This window comes from Pongo pygmaeus, chromosome 10, assembly GCF_028885625.2.
Source record: "Pongo pygmaeus isolate AG05252 chromosome 10, NHGRI_mPonPyg2-v2.0_pri, whole genome shotgun sequence".
NCBI lineage: Eukaryota > Metazoa > Chordata > Mammalia > Primates > Hominidae > Pongo > Pongo pygmaeus.
Genome location: NC_072383.2, coordinates 122,629,316 through 122,649,502, shown reverse-complemented (window position 1 = coordinate 122,649,502; position 20,187 = coordinate 122,629,316). Strand labels below are relative to the sequence as shown.

The window sequence follows — 20,187 nt, the reverse complement described above, 5'->3', positions numbered from 1 at the left end:
CTTTGGGAGGCCGAGAAAGGTGGATCACGAGGTCAGGAGATCGAAACCATCCTGGCTAACATGGTGAAACCCCGTCTCCACTAAAAATACAAAAAAAAATTAGCCAGGCGTCGTGGCGGGCGTCTGTAGTCCTAGCTACTCAGGAGGCTGAGGCAGCAGAATGGTGTGAACCTGGGAGGCGGAAGTTGCAGTGAGCCGAGATCTTGCCATTGCACTCCAGCCTGGGTGACTGAGCAAGACTCCGTCTCAAAAAAAAAAAGCCACAAAATAAAATACTGCTAAAATCTGCCACATAAAAATAAACATACATGTCAAAAACAAACACACACACAAACCTCATAAACAAAGTCAAATGGCCCATGACAAACCAGGAAAAGATTTGCAGCTCACCTTATGGATAAAAAGCTGATCTCCCCATTATATAAAAAGCCCCTGGAAATGGTTTTGAAATAAAAAGCAACAATAACCACAACCCAATAGATAAGCAAACCAAGTTCACAGAAAAGGAAATACACATAACTCTTAGACACATTTTTCACATAGGAAAAAATAGGCCAGCCTCACTCACACTAAGAGAAATGCAAATTAAAACTACACAAATACCACTCTTCAACTACAAAATATGCAAAAATCCAAACATGTGATCGTGCCCCCTGTTGGTAAGTCTAGGAAAAAGCAGGTACTACTCATTTGGATTTTTGATGAGGATAAATAGGTTCCATCCCCATGGCAGGGATTAGGCAACAGCTATGAACACTATAAATGCCTACACCCTGGGACCCAGCAATTCCACTTCCAGAAATGTATCCTGCAGGTGGACTTGCCCAGGTGCACAATGAACTATGGTCAGATTTATTCTTTGCCACGCTGTTTGTAAAGGCAAAAGACCGGAGACACGATCAATTTATTTAACAAACTCATCAGTAAGGGCTTGTTAAATAAATTATGGCACAGCCACACAATAGAATGTGAAGGAATGTTCTAAAACATCAGGGAAGTTCATCATGTATCAACATGCAAAAGCTCTCCAAAATATATTGCTAAGCAGAAAAGATGCAGAAAGATACGCATAGGGTGTTACAATTTGTATATAAAAGAAGGAAAAAAGGATTTGCAGGTATCCCTTGCTCTCCAAACCCTCAGAACTTGAAGTCAGGAACAGAGGAGACCCTTGTGTACCTGGTTGCCTTGGTCATGCATGAAAATCGTCAGGATGTGTATACGAGAAATGATATACCCATACTACCTGTTGCAGTGTGGGAAGGTGACCACAGCTGATAGAGGACACAGTGGCCGTGGGCTTTTCCCAGCATACCTTTTGGATGTTGGAGCCATAATCACGGCTAATGCTTACATGGCTCTGACCACGTGCCCAGCCCAGTTCTTCACATATAGGCTCATATGATCCTCATGAAGACCCTGATGTAGCCGAGACAATTCTTATCCACATTTTACAAATGAAGAAACTGGAGCGCAGAGGTTAGATGACTTGCTAAACGTCACACAGCAAAGAGGCAGAGCTATGCATGAATGTGTAAAAATTATCCTTTTGTACTTTGGCTTTCTCAGGGGTGAGCTGGGCACCTGTCTGCAATGCCTGTCTCACTGCAGGGGACACATGCCAAGCTCTCTGTTTGGCCCCATGGAAGCTCCCTCCCACCCTTGCACCTTGGGTTGATGGAAGGGACTCACCGTTCCTTCTCTTCAAATAAATCCCCTTCAAAAATCCTTCCTAGTCTCTGCTCTCACGATGTTTTTATGCTGCTGACCTGGGAGCAGTGCCCCAAATCCTATCACCGGTAGCTAGATATTTCCCTGGAGGATGTGTGTGCTGACCGTGTCTCCTACCCCTCCACTGGGTGTGCACTTCCACTGTGTCCTGGCATCTCAGCCTAAACTTCCAATGCCTAGTGCTGAAGTTTTAATACATCCATCCTTATACCTTCCTTGACACCATCCTCAACACGGAACTAATGACTTCTTGCTGACAACAGCGGCACCTCCAAGTGACCTCCCAAGAATGAACCAGGTCCCCTGTCCTGGAATGAGCTGAATTCCGTGCTCAAATTCACAAATGTTTCACCAACAAGAAAACAAGGGCACAGACTTGGACAAGGAGTGCTGCTCAGCCTCCACAGGCAGCACAGAGGCAGAGAAACAGGAAGCGCGGGGAACACGCACCGCTCCACCGGGAGCCCAGAATGGAAGCCCACTACCGACCCAGGAACGGAGCCCCTCGGCTGCGAGACCCGTGTGTGGGGCCAGCAAGACTGATCTCCTTCTGGATGAAGAGTGAGGAAGGAGAGAGCTGAGGCTCCCACCCTGGGGGGTCTGTGCGGGGCCAGGCAGCACCGGGGCAGAGGCAGTGGGCGGAGGCTGGCACCAGGACAGTGTTCCCTCCCGGGCCTTTACTCACAAGACTCAACTGACCATCAGAGCCCAGGAACAGTGCCCTGGGGAGGCCAAGCCATGCGGGCAGAAAGCTTACTAGCCCACGCCACACCACGTCACCCTCGCTGACAGCAGACAAGCCCTCTGGTGTGGGGGACAGGGTCATCTTACAGATTGATTTGCAAGATGTATGGGGGCCTCAATAATGACCTACTCTCAGCCTCCTTGAAAGCCTCCTTGGCTGGAAATGGATTCAGGCATCGCAGGCTGGCCATGGTGTGTGCACGTCTCTGCTGAGCTGTTTTCAGCAGGGCTCAGCCCCGCGTTGAGCACCCTGTCCCTGCTTAGGGCGGACACTTGCCCCCACGTGTTCTGTGAAGAGCACTGTTTTACCCCACTCCATCCTTCCCTTGGCCTGGGTTCAAGGTCAGCAGGCCCTGCTTCCTACTAGCTGGGGCATCTGGATGCCTGGGGCGCCCACCTCATCTCCCTGGGCCTCACTTTCCCCATCCGAAAATGAGGGCAACAATACTCCCCATCGTGGAGAGAGCCAGGCGCAGTGGCAGCACGTGGTGTCGGCTCCTTTGTAAGCTCCTGGTTGCCACAATCATGGAGACTACTGGCCTGCAGAGGTGGAATGGAAGCCCAGAATGGTGGCCTGGGCACATTACCTAATCTCAGTCACGTCCGATTTGTCCAGCTTCTGCAGCTCCAGCTTGGCAGCCTCCAGGATGGGCATGACCTCTGCCAGGGTCGTCTCGGCCTCGGCCTTCTCCATGGCAATGACCTTGTTCTGCTCCTCTATCTCCATGGCCTTTTCCTCCGCCAGTTTCTTCTTCTCCTCGGCTGCAGGGTAGGGCAGGGGGTGAGTAAAGCTTGGGCTCAGAGGAGATGCACTTGCAGCCCCGGCTCTGAGCAGAGTGCAGTCCTCAAAGGTTGGTTTGAGCCCTAGCGGGGATCTAAGGGGCTTTGGCCAATGTGGCAGCCTCAGTGATCCTGGTGGGACAGAAAACCTCACCATGCGTGGGGCCTCCAGCACTAGGCAGCCACACTGACTCTGACCTTCCTCAACTGGCCCACCTGTGTCCCACCCACTCCATCCAGGACGAATCCCATGGCTCCTGATAGCCCCCAGCCCTGCCCCACCAGTGTTCACTGAGGATGCCGGGGGCCCCCTTCTGCTTACCGGCTCCCTGCGATCTCCTCCTTCTGCCTCTCATCGCCTCCTCCTACGCTCATTCGGGCCCAGCCAGAGCCGCCCTCTAAGGAGCCTGCCCCTCTGTCACCCTCTCTCTCCCTTCCTGGCTGATCTGCTTCATGACACTGACCGCAGCTGGAAGTTTCATTTCACCATCGGCTGCTTCACTGTCTGGGTGCCCTCACTCACTAGGATGTCAGCACCTCCCTGAGGGCCGGAACCCCAAAACCTAGAGCAGGGCTTGGCTCACGGTGGTTTGAACAGTGTCGCCCCACCAAGATTCGTGCCCACTGGGACCTCAGGATGTGACCTTATTTGGAAATGGGGTCTTTGTAGAAGGAATTAGTTAAGATTAGGTCACTTGGGGTTAGGGTGGGCCCTAAATCCAATGCCTGGAGTCCCTATCAGAAGGCCATGTGGAGACACACAGGGAAGAGGGGCGTGTGGCAATGGAGACAGACACTGGAGTGGTGCATGTATAAGCTAAGCTAAGGAATACCAAGGGCTGCCAACAACCCCAAGAAGCTGGAAGAGGCTTCCCCTAGAGCTTTCAGAGGGAGCATGGTCCTGGCACCTTGATGTCAGACTTCGGCCTCCAGAACTGTGAGAGAATAAATTTCTGTTGTTGGCCAGGCATGGTGGCTCACGCCTGTAATCCCAGAACTTTGGGAGGCCGAGGTAGGTGGATCACCTAAGGTTGGGAGTTCGGGACCAGCCTGGCCAGCATGGCGAAACCCCGTCTCTACTAAAAATACAAAAATTAGCTGGGCATGGTGACGGGCACCTGCAGTCCCAGCTACTCAGGAGGCTGAGGCAGGAGAATCGCTTGAACCCAGGAGGCGGAGGTTGCAGTGAGCCGAGATGGCGCCACTGCACTCTAGCCTAGGTGACTGAGCGAGACTCCATCCCAAAAAAATAAATTAATTAATTAATTTAAAAAAATAAATGTCTGTTGTTTTCAGCCCCCAGATCATGGTGCTTTGTTACAGCAGCCCCAGGAGATGAATGCAGCAGGCCTTCTACAAACAGATGCTGGCTGCAGAGGCTCTGCCTCCCCCATGCTAAGGTCTCTCGGAACCCATCTCCACAGCTAGCAAGCCAGCACTGGCACATGCAGCGTGCAAAGCCACGCACGGGCCCCGACACTGTAAAGGGTCCCCAGCCCAGGCACTGCTTGTCCCTGGGGCAGCAGGGGGATGAATGCATCAGAAAAGCGTAGCAAGATCACGAGTGTGGAACCTTCAGAACAGAAAAGCAGAAAGGAAGCTGTCTAAGCTATGAGCGTGCTGAGGCAGGGGAGGTGGGGAGGGGCAGGGGTGGGAGCAGCAGGAACGGAGCACAGAGGGAACAGGACCACCAGAGCTGGCTGGGAAGGAAGGGGGCCGGTACAGGCCTCAGGAACCTCAGTGTGGGGAGCAGCCTGCAAAGGGGGCCGGCCAAGCCAGGTGCTTGAGTCATGTTGAGGAGCAAAATGGTGGGCTCTTTCAGCCAGGCAGGAGCATGGGCTGGAGGCTGGGGCAGGCGCTGAAGAGCCGCCCTCAGGAGAGAGGATTGTTTGCACCCCACCCTACCCTCTGTGGGACTTGTCAATGTATCCCATTCCTATGGCCACCAGGATGGTTTGGGCACGGGCAAGTGACCCAAATCTGTCCAATCACAGCCAATTCTGGGAGCTTCGTGGGAATGCATGGGAAAGAAGAGCCCTCTCTCCCCTGGGGATGCTGAGCTAATAGGATGCCAACCTCATGCTGGAGGCTCCCAAACTCTCAGCATGGACAGAGCTGGCTGCCTGAGATGAAGCCCAAACGGAAGACAGCAGAGCCTAGAAAGGGAAGATTCCCACTGATACACTTGAGTCCTAGATCCAGCTGTGCCTGAAGCCAGCATGCCTCTGGAATCAATGCGTTTCCACTGTAGACTAAGCCACTTTGAGCTCAGTTTCCACCACTTGCAACCCTGGAAACAGAGATTCTAGATGAAGCTTCCTCCAAAATTCCAAGTGGGAGTAAGGTGACCCTGGACAAGGATGATGGCAATGGGGAAAGAAAAACAAGCACAGGTAGGAGAGGCACTAAACATGGGTGTGGCAAACAGGCGGTCCTCAGTACAAACTGTGGCCTGGGCACCGGGGGAGGGGCTCCCTTGGTTGTGAACTTCTTCGAGGCAGGGGTTGAGTCTCATTCAGTTTCTAGCTCCCACTCTCCCTACCACGGTGCCTGCCATGAAGCTGAAGTCAGTATCTGCTGATTGGACAGATGAATACGTGGAATAACAGCATCCTTCAAGACACTTCCAGTCTAGTTTTACATCTAGGGGGCCAGGAATATACAGTTTTTTACATTTAGGGGGCCAGAAATATATAGTTTTTAAAAGACAGATCAAAGCAAAGTGCAGCTATGTGGGACTGAGGCATTTGATCAAAGTTCTGGAAGGAGAAACATGGATAGGAAGAGAGAAGTGGTATGGATATTCTTAGCAGACCAAAGGGAGAGAAAGAGCAAGTTACTGCAGGACTCACACAGGCATGAAGAAGTGATGCTGTGAGCAGGTGACAGAGTGTCATGAGAAATTGGGTAGGCAAGATGACATAGAGGGATTGATGGGACCCTTCATGGCCACAATGAGGACTCAGCATCAGAACAGGCAGCAGGGAGTTGCCACAAATTCCTGGGAAAGGATATCTATCGATTAAGTTGCTTTGGTTGCAAGCAACAGAAACTAATGATGGTCGAGTTAAGAAAAATGTGAAATTGTTGTAAGAAGATACGGTAGCTCACAGACATGGAAGATGCTGAAACACATAAACTAGAGGTGCCTCAGGGATCTGGGCTCGGGCACTGAATGCAGTCTCTTCACAGCACTGCCATGCAATAAATGAACACAAATCATCTTCAGTCTTTATATTGGCTGATTCAAAATGTGCAGTCCCAGAGAACATGTAATTGGTCTGTCGGGTTAGAATAAGCCCATCCTGATGGCAAGCACTGGGAGTTGGGGAGAGGCAGTTTGCCAGCACCAAGTTAGGGTGCTGTTGCCAGAGTGATGACAAATGGCTCCTGTGCACAGGGCCGGGTGCAATGACAAAGGAACTGAACCAAGATGACACTTAGCAGCAACACAAACACAGACCAGCAGGAGAAGGAAGAGGCAGGCAGGTCGAGTGGCATCTGCAGGAATCTGGGAATGAGCTGGGGAGGGTACACATCAGAAGCCAGTGGCCCAAAGACCTAGAAAGGAGGGTTAGAGGCCAGGCACAGAGCTGTGGGCTGCAGGAGCTGTCCTGTGCCAGGCATCGTGAGAGGGTACAGTCATCAAGAGCAGGACAGTGCAGGTGACACAGGGGCTCGGCCAGGAAGACCGAGGGAAGGGGCCCAAGAAAGAACCTCGAAACAGCTTCAAGGAGAACCAGGAAAGTCCCGCATCGATGGTGCCGAGGCTTAGGTCATTTCAACCCCACGGACTTAGTTCACCAGCCCATAGAGGGTCGAGTGACTTTTCCACTCCCCGGCACATCCTCAGGCTACCAGCGCAGGGGCCTACATATGGTAGCGTCTCAGTGCTTATGAAAGGGGACAAGACCGGCTGGACACGAATTCAGAAAGAAAAGAGGAATTGCAGGGTCAAAGATGGCACGTTCGGTGCCTACAAGCAGTTTCACGGGGACGTCCCAGCAGAGCCCTGTCCTTCTCGGGGGTGGGCTGCCCTGGCCCCCACCCTCACTCACCTACAGCGGTGTTGACGGCGATCTCCTCCAGCAAGGCCTCGCAGGCGGCGGACTTCTCCGCCAGCACAATCTTCTGCTCGGCCAGCTTCTGGTTCAGCTCATCCAGCTGGATGGTGGCCTCCTTCAGCTTGTCCAGTCCCCCATCCAGACGCTTGCACTGAGCTGAGGAAAGAGGGCACCTATGTTCATCGTCGAGGCGGCCACTGTTCCCAACACAATCACTGGCATTTGCCTAACTTCAGCTTATCAAAAACAAAACAAAAGAAAACATTTTTACAAGATGGCACATGTCTTTCGGTACCTCCACTGCCATACTAGGACGGCATCAGCCAAAATGAATGTATTTCTGAAAACAGTGCTTCCCTTGGCCAGTAGCCAGAGCACTTTTTAAAACGCCCTGTCCAGCAGTGCATGCTGCTGCAGCAGACAGTATCTCTAATGTGCGCCCAAGTATGGGGGCTGCACCTGTGGTCCCAGCTAGTCAGGAGGCTGAGGCGGGAGGAGCACGTGAGCCCAGGAGGTCGAGGCTGCAGTGAGCCATGATTGCACCACTGCACTCCAGCCTGGGAAACAGAGACCCTATCTCTAAGATTAAAAAACAAAATTAAAAAATGGCTAATGCATTTTTGAAAATGTAAAGCTTCAAAGTCTATGACTCAACACTGAGAACAAAAATAAGGACATGCCAGGGTCCTACCCACATGAAAGAATCGCTCCAAGACGCAAAATCCGAGATGTGCTCTGCTTGGCCTCAATACTGAAGATGCCCGATCTTACTGAAGAAAAGATCAGCGCTCGAATCCTTACCCATAAATAATGATGACTTTTGTCAACCACCCCATCCCCAAGGCTTACCTATATTATACTGAGTTTTCTCATCCAGCAATTTTGAATAGGTGTTAATAAAATCAAGGTAGTTCTTGGGAGTGACATAGTTGCTGCGCCTCAGTTTCTGTAGAAACTGTTTGCTGTAGTGGCCTACGGATTGGTGAACCAAAACAACATGCTTCACCACATTTTCTATATTTTCTGCCGGGATCATTGGATTATACCCTGAAGAGGAAGGAATAAAAAATGTTTTTCTTTCTTTTTCTTTTTCGACACAGGGTCTCACTCTGTTGCCTAGGCTGGAGTGCAGTGGCGTGATCATGTCTCACTGCAGCCTCCATCTCCTGGGCACAGGTGATCCTCCCACCTCAGCCTCCCAAGTAGCTGGGACTACAGGATGGGCCACCATGCCTGGGTAATTTTTTGTATTATTTTATAGAGGTGAGGTTTCGCCCATGTTGCCCAGGCTGGTCTCAACTCCTGAGCTAAAGCGATCGGTCCACCTCAGCACCACAAAGTGCTGGGATTACAGGCATGAGTCACCGCACCCGGCCATGCTTCTTAAGAAAGGAAAACAGTGATTCTTTAAAGAGTTAAATATAGAACTATTATATGACTCAACAATTCCACTCCTAGGTATACACCCCAAAGAACCGAAAAGCAGGGACTCAAATGAATTCTTGTATGCCAACGTTTACTGTAGACTGTCACAATAACCAAAAGGTGGAAATGACCCAAGCATCCAGCAACAGAGGAATGGATGAACAAAATGTATCCTATCTATACCGGGGATAGTATTCACTCATAAAAAGGAATGACGTTCCAATGCTGAAACATGGATGAGCCTCAAAAACATGATACTAAGTGAAAGACGCCAGACACCAAAGGACAAACACTGCATGATTCCACTTATATGAACCCTCTCTAGAACAGGCAAATTCATACAGACAGAACGTAGATTCGAGGTTGCCAGGGGCTGGAGGGAGGGGGCGATGGGAGTTCGTGTTTAATGGGTATGGAGTTTCAGTTTGGGATGATGAAAAAGTTTTGGCGACAGATAGTGGTGTTGGTTTCACGACATTACGAATGTGATTAGTGCCACGTGTACATTTCAAAATGCTTAAAATGGAAAATGTTATGTTACATATATTTTACTACAATAAAAAAATGACGTTAAAGTTTTTAATAGGACAAGAAAAGCATGGCTATCACTTATTGGTGGCTTTTCAGTCCACAGCAGTGATCTCTGCCAATCCTTTTTTTTTTTTTTTTGAGACAGGGTCTCACTCTGTTGCCCAATTCCTTCCCTACTGTTAGGAAGCCCTGTCCTCTCTAAAGGCCAAGACACCATGGCAGAAGGGCCTTGGGTTTTCAGAAGCGATCACCACGTCTAACTCTGCCCTGTTGCTCCCCTCACCCGCCCAGGGGCTGGGTGGGGTTATTTGGTTACCCACCGCTGGATGACACCCAGCACATACCGGCAAAGGTGGGCCTTCCTATCCACCCGCTGAAAGAATGAATGATGGCTTCCAGTGTCAAGATCACCTCACCTGGATTATCTGATAGGTTGTTAAATGCATTCAGCTCAAAGCAGAGAATGTCTCATATTAAAATGAAGGAAAGAAAGACAGATTGAAAGTACCAATTAATCCAGATTCTGCACAGCTGGTCTTGACTTACTCTGGGGTTAGCAAAACACAGCCCCAGGGCCTATTTTACAGTGTGCAGGAAAAACTGTGCCTCACAAATATCTGTGCCTTTGGGCATAATCATCTCAATTCCAGGGAATATATTCTCTCTCTCTCTCTCTCTCTCTCTCTCTCTCTCTCTCTGTGTGTGTGTGTGTGTGTGTGTGTGAGAGAGAGAGAGAGAGAGAGAGAGAGAGAGAGAGAGAGATAAGGTCTTACTCTGTCTCCCAGGATAGAGAGCAGTGGCACGAACTCGGCTCACTGCAACCTCTGCCTCCTGGGCTCAAGCAATTCTCATGGCTCAGCCTCCTGAGTAGCTGGGATTACAGGTGCCCGCCACCACACCCAGCTAATTTTTGTATTTTTAGTAAATATGGGGTTTCACCATTTTGCCCAGGCTGGTCTCGAACTCCTGGGCTCAAGTGATCCACCCGCCTCGGCCTCCCAAAGTGCTGGGATTACAGGTGTGAGCCACTGTGCCCGGTCTCCAGAGAGTATATTCCAAGGAAAAAAAAGCTCTAAGCAAATTCTAGGCAGCATTATTTATGATGCTGAATCACTGAATACTGAAAGCAAACACAAGCACTTCACACATGGAAACAGCAAATATGCCTCTGAGAACAAGGGGACATCTATATTGGGCCTGGCCAACTACAGGCCAAAGGACAAATCCAGCCCGCCCCCTGTTTTTGTAAATAAAGTGTTATTGAAACACAGCCATAGCGATTCATTTACGTATTGTCTATGACTGCTTTCATGATAAAATGGCAGAATTGAGTAGTTGCGAAAAAGCTGTAAATATTTACCATCTGGACCTGAGATATATCATCAGAAAAGAGTCATTTTCTTGGCCCCTTTCCCCCCAAAACTGCATTATGATTAAAGTCATGATTTCTTCTTATATATAGGAACATTTATTTATTTATTATTGAGTACAGATTTAGAAGGTTGAAACTATTTTCAAGGTTACCCAGTGTCATTCATCATAAATTTGCTCAAGTTAGGTCGAAAGAAAAAGATGTTCCCTGAAGACAGACTTCCTTTCTTATTCAAACACTAAAATTAATATCCAAGGCCTTAGGTGTTTGAAACGCTAGAAATTCAATGAGAATGCAGAACGTTTGCTGAATTGTCCTTGGAGCATTCTTTGGATAGAAGCCAGCACGTTTTCTACAAAGAGCCAAACAGTACTCAGACGGTCTCTGTTGCAATTATTCAGCTTTGCAGTTGTAGCATAAAAGCAGCCAGAGACAATATGTTAATTAATGAGTGAGTCTGTGTACCAATAAAACTTTATTTACTAAAACAAATAAGGGGCCAACTAGACAGCAGACCATGGTTTTGCCAACTGCTGCTGTGGAGAACACCTAATCAATTTTTATCCTAAATTGTCCTTGCTAAGTCTCCTGAAATGTCTCTGGACTAAAACACCAAATATAAACCAAAAACATACTAACAAAATTGAAAGCCATTTGTTACCGTAGGGTTTTCCAGTGAAGAAATCTACAAGACCAGAATTCAAAGTGAGAAAAGGGATAATCAATTGTTTTTTTAATCAATAATGCAGTTCCCATAACAGCTGTGACTTACCCAGAAAGGACTTTGCGACTGCATGGAGGGCTTGGGGAGGCCAGGGCATGAACCAGTCGATACCAGTGTTATTTACCATACCTTGAAAGGAAAGAGAGATTAAAAAGATGCTCCCAGCCTGGGCAATGTGGCGAGACCCTGTCTCTACAAAAAATACAAAAATCAGGGCCGGGTATGGTGGCTCACACCTGTAATCCCAGCACTTTGGGAGGCCAAGGTGGGTGGATCATTTGAGGTCAGGAGTTCAAGACCAGCCTGGACAACATGGCAAAACTCCATCTCTACTAAAAATACAAAAATTAGCCGGGCAGTAGTGGTGCGCACCTGTAATCCCAGCTACTCAGGAGGCTGAGGCGGGAGAATCGCTTGAACCCGAGAGGCGGAGGTTGTGGTGAGCCAAGATCGCACCACTGCACTCCAGTCTGGGCAACAGAGTGAGACCCTGTCTCAAAGAAAAAAAAAATCAGCCAGGCAGCATGGTGGTGTGCGCCTATAGTCCCAGCCACTAGGGAGGCTGAGGTGAGAGGCTCATTTGAGCCCAGGAGATCGAGGCTGCAGTGACCTATGATGGTGCCACTGCACTCTAATCTGGGTGACAGAGTGAGATTCTGTCTCAAAAAAAAAAAAAAAAAAAAAAGGATGCTCACTCTGCAACCCTGAGACACTCAAGAAAATGGATGCCATCTTCAATAGCCAACAAGTTGGTGAATGAGCCAGATGTGTCCAAATCTAGTTCATCGAAAGCAGAGTTTCTCACCCTTGGTGCTATTGACATCTGGGCTCTAATCCTTTGTGGCAGCGGCTGGCTGTGCACTGTAGGATGCTTCACAGCATCCCTGGCTTCTACCCACTAGATGCCAGTACTACACCGCACGCTCCCCGGAGGTGTGATGACCAAAAATGTCTCCAGGCATTGCCAAGATACCCCTAGAAGACAACCTCCCCTACCCCTGCCCCACCCATTAGGAACCTCTGTTCTAAAGGCTGGCATGAGGCTGGTGGAATTTTCCCAAATGGAAGGGAACGGGGAGCCACCGTCCATGCACTGTGGGCCTCGCATGGAGGAGCATGGGCACATCCTCCTGTCAGAGGGACATCACTCACGCCCACAGGCACCTAGAAGGGGCAGTGAGCCCCAAGCCACAGTGCAGAGCCCACATTTCCACCTGATGGCTGTGTCTTGTTTTGCTTTGCTGGGGGAACCTCGAGAGGTGTGGACAGACCCTCAGCCACACACTCTGCCAAAGCAGGGGAAATGGGTTCACAGGCTCCACCACGGGTACCTGGGAAGTTTCTGCACCAGGTCCTCAGGGTGTCCCCCGCTGGCGACATGCCCAGGACAATGTGCAGGTTATTTGCACTTTTGTTCACGAAGTACTGCCACACGGACTCCTTGGCCGGCCCCATGCCTTGCTTCAGAGCTTCCTGTCCAATCTGACTCAGGATAGACTCCTTCTCCTCTTCAGCAAAAAGCGCAGGTACAATTCCTGGAAAAGACATGCTGGTGGTCTCTCTGAGTCCCACGGTCACGACCGCTTTAGGCGCTGACTGAAGTGATGGAAGGTGTGGAAAGATCAGCAGATGTCAAGTCCAGAGAGCAGCGTGTGGGCCTGACCTGAGACCCGAGGCTCCCTGCCACCTCGTGGGAAGCCCTTAGAGCCTCCAGCTCCTGTCTGTCAAACGGGGATCCTAGACGCCACCAGCTCGCCTGGGAGAATGACCATGAGCATCACACGGGAGCATACAGAGCATGAGGAGGCCTCACTTGCGTGTAACTCCGAAGCGGGGATTCTCAGCTGGGATTTGCCCCCAGGAAATACTGGGCAATGTCTGGAGATATTTCTGCTTGTTGCAACTCGGCAGGGAAGTTGCTACTGGCATCTAATAGGTCAAGGTCAGGGATGCTGCTGAACATCCCACAGTGCCCAGGAGAGCCCCACCACAACAAAGAACAGCCCAGACCCAAATGTCAACGGCACGCGGTCAAGAAACCCTGGCTACGTCGACTTCTTTTTTCCTATATCTACACCGTTTCAAATCATGCAATACATTTTAATGCCATCTCTGACGTTCTCCTGTGCAGGGAAGAGTTAACGTGGCAGGCCACAGCTGCTCACCTCTGAAAGGCACCTGGGAACTTAAGACTCCTTAAGGGCTTCCTCCCCGATTCACTGATAAGAGTGGCCCAACATGGGATGTGGTTTGGATCTGTGTCCACACCAAATCTCAGGTTGAACTGTAATCCCCAGTGTTAGAGGTGGGGCCTCATGGGGGCAGATCTCTCATGAATGGTTTAGCACCATCCCCTTGGTGCTGTTCTTGTGAGTGTGAGTGAGTTCTCGTGAGATCTGGTTGTTTGAAAGTGTGTGGCCCCTCCCCCAACCTTGCTCCTACTCTGGCCATGGGACGTGCCTGCTCCCCCTTCACCTCTGCCATGACTGTAAGTTTCCTGAGGCCTCCCCAGAAATCAGCACCATGCTTCCTGTACAGCCTGCAGCACTGTGAGCCACATGAACCTCTTTTCTTTATTAAAAAAACAGTCTAAGGTATTTCTTTATAGCAATGCAAGAACAGCCTAACACTGTGCCCACACTGCTTGTGTACGCAACGTATTCCATGCTGACTACCCGCTCTCTCTCCGGGCATCCGGGATTTTGGCATATGCCAGGTAGAGGTGCCTACATGAGCAGCCCCAAGGAAATCCCGGAGCACTGAGTCTCCACCTAGCTCCCCTGGTGGGCGGTACTTCACACGAGTTGCCACAACTCGATGTTGGGGGATTAAGCGTGTCCTGTGTGGCTCCCCGGGGAGAGGACTCTGAGGCTTGAGACTGGTCTTCCCTAGGGTCCCCCGTGCACTTTTTCCCTCTGCTGATGTTGCTCTGTGTCCTTTTGCTTTAATGACTCACAGCCATGAGAAGGACTGCATGATGAGTCCTGCAAGACCTCCTAGCAAGTCACGGAGCCGGGGATGGTCTTGGGGATATTCAACAAGGGAGAGGGATACCTCCCTTGGCAGGGAGCCCAAGACTCCCAAAAGACAAAGAGGAACTTGCTCCCCGTGCTCCGCCTGCCCTCTCAGTCTTGCTCTCAGGGCTCCGCCTGCCCTCTCAGTCTCTTGCTCCTGGGGCTCTGCCTGCCCTCTCAGTCTCTCACTCGCTCCCGGGGCCCCACCTGCCCTCTCAGTCTCTGCTCGTTCCTCTTCCACCTGAACTCAGTGCTGGGCTTTCCCTGGATGGTTCACTCGGGTCCCACCACGTGTCAGTGACTCTGAAATTGACGTCCCCACCCTAGGCTCCTATTCTGAGAACCAGACTCCTGTACACACTGCCTATGTATTACGGCTGAAGTTGCATGTCCCCCTGAAAAAGATATACTGAAGTCCCCCAAGTAGCTCAGATTGTGACCTTATTAGGAAATTGTCTTTACAGAGATAATCAAGTTGAAATGAGGTCATTGAGATGGGCCCTAATGCAATATGACAGGTACCCTTATAAAGGAGGGAAATTTGGACACAGAAACAGACAGCACACAACGGGAAGGCCACGTGACAACAAAGACAGGGACCGGAGTTCTGTGCCTACAAGCCAAGGAACACCAAAGACTGTCAGCAGCCACCAGCAACACAGATTCCCCCACCCAGAGCTCAGAAGGAACGGGCTCTGCCGACACTGTGAACTTGGGCTCCTGGCCTCCAGAACTATGAGAGTAGATTTCTATTGTTTTAAGCCACCCAGTTTGTGGCACTCTGTGACGGCAGCCCCAGCAAACTAATACACTATATGACATCACATTCAGATTCTCACCTAGTGCAACACACTCAACACGCTCCTAATGCCACAAGCCCAGACCTGGTCTTCTTCATCTCAGCAAATGGAAGCACTGATCAGTGCTCGCTCCACCAGAAACCTGGGAGTCACCCTTGATACCCCTCCCCCAACCTACATCCAAATCCATCGAAGTCCTGTTGGCTCTGCCTCCTGAATACTTCGTGAATCCACCCGCTTCTCTCTGTCCCCAGTGCCCCACCCTCCTCCAATCACTGTCACTTCCTGCCTACACTGCAGGGATAGTTCCACACTGGACGCCCCTCTCCCACTCCTGTTCGCCTCTAATCTAGTCTCCATGGGGCACTGGAGGGATCTTTTAAAAACATAAATCTTGGCTGGGTGCAGTGGCTCACGCCTGTAATCCCAACACTTTGGGAAGTTGAGGCAGGAAAAACACTAGAGCCCAGGAGTTCAAGACCAGCCTGGGCAATGCAGCAAGACTCCATCTCTTAAAAAAAAATTTTTTTTTTTTAATCAGCTGGTTGTGGTGAGATGCAAATGTAGTCTCAGCTACTCGAGAGGCTGGGACAGGAAGATGGTGTAAGCCCAGGAGCTGGAAGCTACAATGAGCTATGATCATGCCGCCGCATTCTGGCCTGGGCAACAGAGCAAGACCCTGTCTCTGAAATAATTAATTAATTAAATCTAAAAAATTTAAAAACCCATAAATCTAGACTACATCACTGCACTGAGAGTAAAATCTTATCTCCTATAAATGACCCACAAGGTTCCACGTCATAGACCCCCTCCACCTCATCCTGATCCCTGCACAACAGCCCTCTAAAGGTGTCCATGGCATCCTAAGTCCAGGAATCAGCCAATGGGTTTCTTTATGTTTCCTGCAACAAGGACTCTGTGGATGTGACGCAGTCAAGGATGGTGAGATGGAGCGAATGCTCTCAATTATCCAGGTGGGCTGGAGACAATCATAGGGGTCCTCACAAGAGAGAAGCAGCTGAGTTTGCATCAGGATGACAGAAGCAGAGACTGGAGGGATGAGAGCCAGCAAGCCAACGAGCCAAGAAACGGGTGGCCTGAAGCAGTTGGAAGGGACAGGGAAACAGTGTCCCCAGGAAGCTCTGGAAGGAACCAGCCCCACCAACACCCTGATTTTAACCCCTTAAGACCCTTTTCTGATTTCTGACCTCCAGGCGCATAATGGAATAAATCTGTGCTGTTTGGGGAAATTTGCTACAACGGCCACAGGGAGTGTGATCATACATCACCTCTCAGGCCTCAGCTGAAAAGTCTTTACAGTGATGCCTTCCCTACCTGCCCTGAGATGGCTCCTGCCCACACTCTCTCTCACAGCACCTCCCCTTTGCACTCATGGCACTTACCACAATCTGCAATTGCTGTATCTCTTTGTGTATTTGTTGTTGTCGTTAACCAGCCCACTCACACGCTGAAATGTATGCTCCAAGGAGGGCAGAGGTCATGACCATCTTATTCCCTACCAAACCCAGTGTCTGGAATAAACACTGTGGAATAAATCCAGGTGGATGACCCGATCCCTCCTCTCAAGGAGCGGACAACTCATTGAAACAGACGCGACTTAAAACGCAATGATCAAAATGCAGCAAATATACACTTAAAATGTTGTGCATTTCCCTGTACATAAGTTTTACATCAAAAGAAAACACTAAACAAAACTTGAACTCTAGATAGTGGCACGCAGAAGCATTTAGCAGGGAGAGCAGTGATGTTGCAGTTGACTTTGAAACGCATCTAAAAACGAGAAGGGTGGAAGCAGGGAGGAAGGGAAAGCTGTTTACGTGTGTGACAAAGCAAGGGCAGCAAGACGAGAATGGAGGGATCTAGATGGCGTGCCGGCAGATGTTCACAGAAAAAATTCTTTCAGCCTCACTGTTATGTTAGAAATTTTTTATAGTAAATGCTGGGAGGCTGGGGCTCAATGAATAACACAGCAATACAATAACGAATATGGTCAGGTGCTGAAACAAACAAGCAATTGATGAAATAGGTCCCTGGGAAAGAAAGGAGGTGCCCGTAAGCCATCAGGCCAGGCAAAGTCAGCATGGATCTTTGCAGGGCCCCAGGGTAGACAAGATAACAACACGGTAAAGTGGTTGTGAGCGTGGCTAAGATGCTAAAAATCCTGGGTTGGAGTCTCACCTCAGTGCCTTCCCAGCAAGGTGCCCTTGGATAAGGTAGGTGGCATCTCTAGTAGATTTCTGGGGCAGCCATGACTAATTACCCCAAAGCGAGTGGCTTAAGACAAGAAATACAGACACCGACTCTCTTGCAGTTCTGGAGGCCTGAAATCAAGGTCTCAGGGTAACCTGCCAAAAGCTCCAAGGGAAAAATCCTTCTCTGCCTCCTCTGGTTTCTGGTGGCTCCAGGTGTCCTGTGGCTTGTGGGAATCTTTATGGGACCTTATTCTCTGTGTCTCAAATCTCCCTCTGCCTTCTCTTATAAGGACAGCTGTCACTGGATTTAGGACCCACCCTAAATCCAGTAAGGCACTTCATGATCTTTAATTTAATTACATCTGCAAAGACTCTTTTTCTTACAAAGGTCTCATTCACAAGATCCAGGGGTTTAGGATATGTCTTTTGGGGGGCCACCATTCAGCCCTCTACAGGGGCCTCAGTTTCCTCAGCTGTGAAATGAGGATGTTAATGGTACCTTCCCTATTAGGTTTGATTGTTTTTCAGTTGTTTTTGTTTTTTTTTCTTTTTGGAGACAGGGTCTCACTCTGTTGCCCAGGCTGGAGTGCAAAAACATGATCATGGCTTACCGCAGCCTCAACCTCCCAGGCTCAAGCAATCTTCCTGCCTCAGCCTCCTGAGTAGCTGGAACTACAGGCTCATGCCATCATGCCTGGCTAACTTTTAAAAAATATTTTTGTGCCAGGCGCAGTGGCTCACGCCTGTAATCCCAGCACTTTGGGAGGCCAAGGCAGGCGGATCATGAGGTCAGGAGATCGAGACCATCTTGGCTAATACGGTGAAACCCTGTCTCTACTGAAAATACAAAAAATTAGCCGGGCGTGGTGGTGGGCACCTGTAGTCCCAGCTACTCGGGAGGCTGAGGCAGGAGAATGGCGAGAACCCGGGAGGCGGAGCTTGCAGTGAGCCAAGATCGCGCCACTGCACTCCAGCCTGGGCGACAGAGCAAGACTCCATCTAAAAATATATATATATATATATATTTGTCAAGACGGGGTCTCAAACTCCTGGGCTCAAGCTATCCTCCCTCCTTGGCCTCCCAGAGCGCTGGGTTCACAGGCGGGAGGCACCACACCTGGCCTCTCATCAGGTTTTTGTGGAGACGGGAATGCATGATGCACACTTAGCACAGCCCGGGGCACAGCCAGATACCCAGACACCACCTGTTCTTACTGCAAGGGCACTGCCATCATCACAGACGGAGAGAAGGGGGCACACTCGGGAGACTCCAGGACAGGAGGAGCCAAGGAAGATAATAAGACCTATCTCAGGGGCCACTGGGAGGGAGGAACAGGGACACCCGCACAGGGCTACCCACAGTGTCTGGAGGTGGTAACTGCTGAAGAAAGTGACCTCCCTTAAGAGCTGAGAGGGGTGTTGGCCACAGCGGGTGCCAGCCTTGGCTGTACCTGAGGTCAGCATGTTGTTGATGAGCTCCAGGAAGCCCTCCTCAGCCACATGGGCATCCGTGAACAGAAAGATCATTGCTTTGTTCTCGATCCCAAGTTTCAAATAGAGGCTCTTCAGGTCTTCCCGGAAATTGTTCTCCGAGTAGCCTCGGCTCAGCAGGATCTCAAACACCTGCGATGCAGACACAGAACACATGGGCGTCACCACCACCAGCCTCCCTTCCCTGCAGGCTCCGGGGTGGGGACGCTGGAGGAGAGTGCAGAGGGCGCGGGTCTGTCCAAGCTCGAGGAAGTAAGTCAGGAAAGAAAAGTCTGGAAGGGACTCCCTGTCATGGAACAGAGGAGGGGGAAGCCCCATGAGCCCAGCAACAGAGGAAAGGGAGGAAGAATGCACCCCGAGGTGAGCGCCAGCCACATACTGCAGTTTACAGAAAACCAGACCCTGTGGGAAGATGCACACAGGGAGAAATAAGCAGGCACTTTAACTTCTTGACAGGAAATCAATGTACACATGAAATCAACGTAAATGTGAATAAGGACATAAGTTTAAAGCACGCTTTTTCTGCTCAAGTGTTTCTTTTAGATCAGAAGCAGAAATTAAAACTTTCATTGCAACCAGCGACTGTCAGAAACATGTCAGATTTCCAGGAACTGAGAGATCTCTCTCTGTTCCCTATCTCCCTCAACCCTATGCATTGACACACACGCTTCACTCACACTGTCACACACACAGTCACACCCACACGGTCATTCCCACATGTTCACACTCAGCCACACACTCACTTGCACCCTGGCATGCACTAGAACACACGCTCACACACACACACATGTGCACGCACACACACACACACGCAACTCAACCAGGATGCCTTCTGGCCAATAGACGTTGGTCTCCAGTTCTGCCTGTCACCTGCAAACCTTCCTCACCCCTCCCGAGTGCAGCCACCTCCCCTCCCCAGCAGCTCCTGGCACTACTCTCTGAACACCTGTTCTGACCCCACTACCCAACCCTCTCCACTTCCTAGGGCCCAGACACAGCCCTGTGTGTTCTCAACCTCCTCCAGATCTCTGTCCCTCAACATCCTCTCTGCTGTTCCTCGAGGTGCTACTTCAGGGAAAAATGCCTCAGATTTACCTGGACAAATCAACAGAAAAAAATAAATAAAACTTTCCAGTGGGGAATGCCTTATCCTACAGAAAAACATGGAAAACAATTGCAAAACAGTTACATTTTAACAATGAATGATTTCAATTATGTATTTCATCAGATTTAAAGCTAGATCAAGCATATTAGTTTTTCTTTTTTTTACAAATACCTCAAACAAAAGGCCAATATTT

General features: G+C 49.9%; 1 protein-coding gene across 1 annotated transcript in view; it reads right to left on the bottom strand.

Moving 5' to 3' along the window:
• DNAH10 (dynein axonemal heavy chain 10) overlaps positions 1 to 20,187 on the bottom strand; it is a 168,315-nt gene that overhangs the window by 28,627 nt on the left and 119,501 nt on the right. Inside the window, exons 52-57 of the mRNA XM_054443987.2 lie at positions 18,850 to 19,021; positions 12,703 to 12,906; positions 11,420 to 11,500; positions 8,169 to 8,366; positions 7,314 to 7,475; positions 3,063 to 3,237 (exon numbers count right to left, since the gene is read on the bottom strand). Of these exons, the coding sequence (XP_054299962.1) occupies positions 3,063 to 3,237; positions 7,314 to 7,475; positions 8,169 to 8,366; positions 11,420 to 11,500; positions 12,703 to 12,906; positions 18,850 to 19,021 (992 nt within the window). The remainder of the gene's footprint in view (positions 1 to 3,062; positions 3,238 to 7,313; positions 7,476 to 8,168; positions 8,367 to 11,419; positions 11,501 to 12,702; positions 12,907 to 18,849; positions 19,022 to 20,187) is intronic.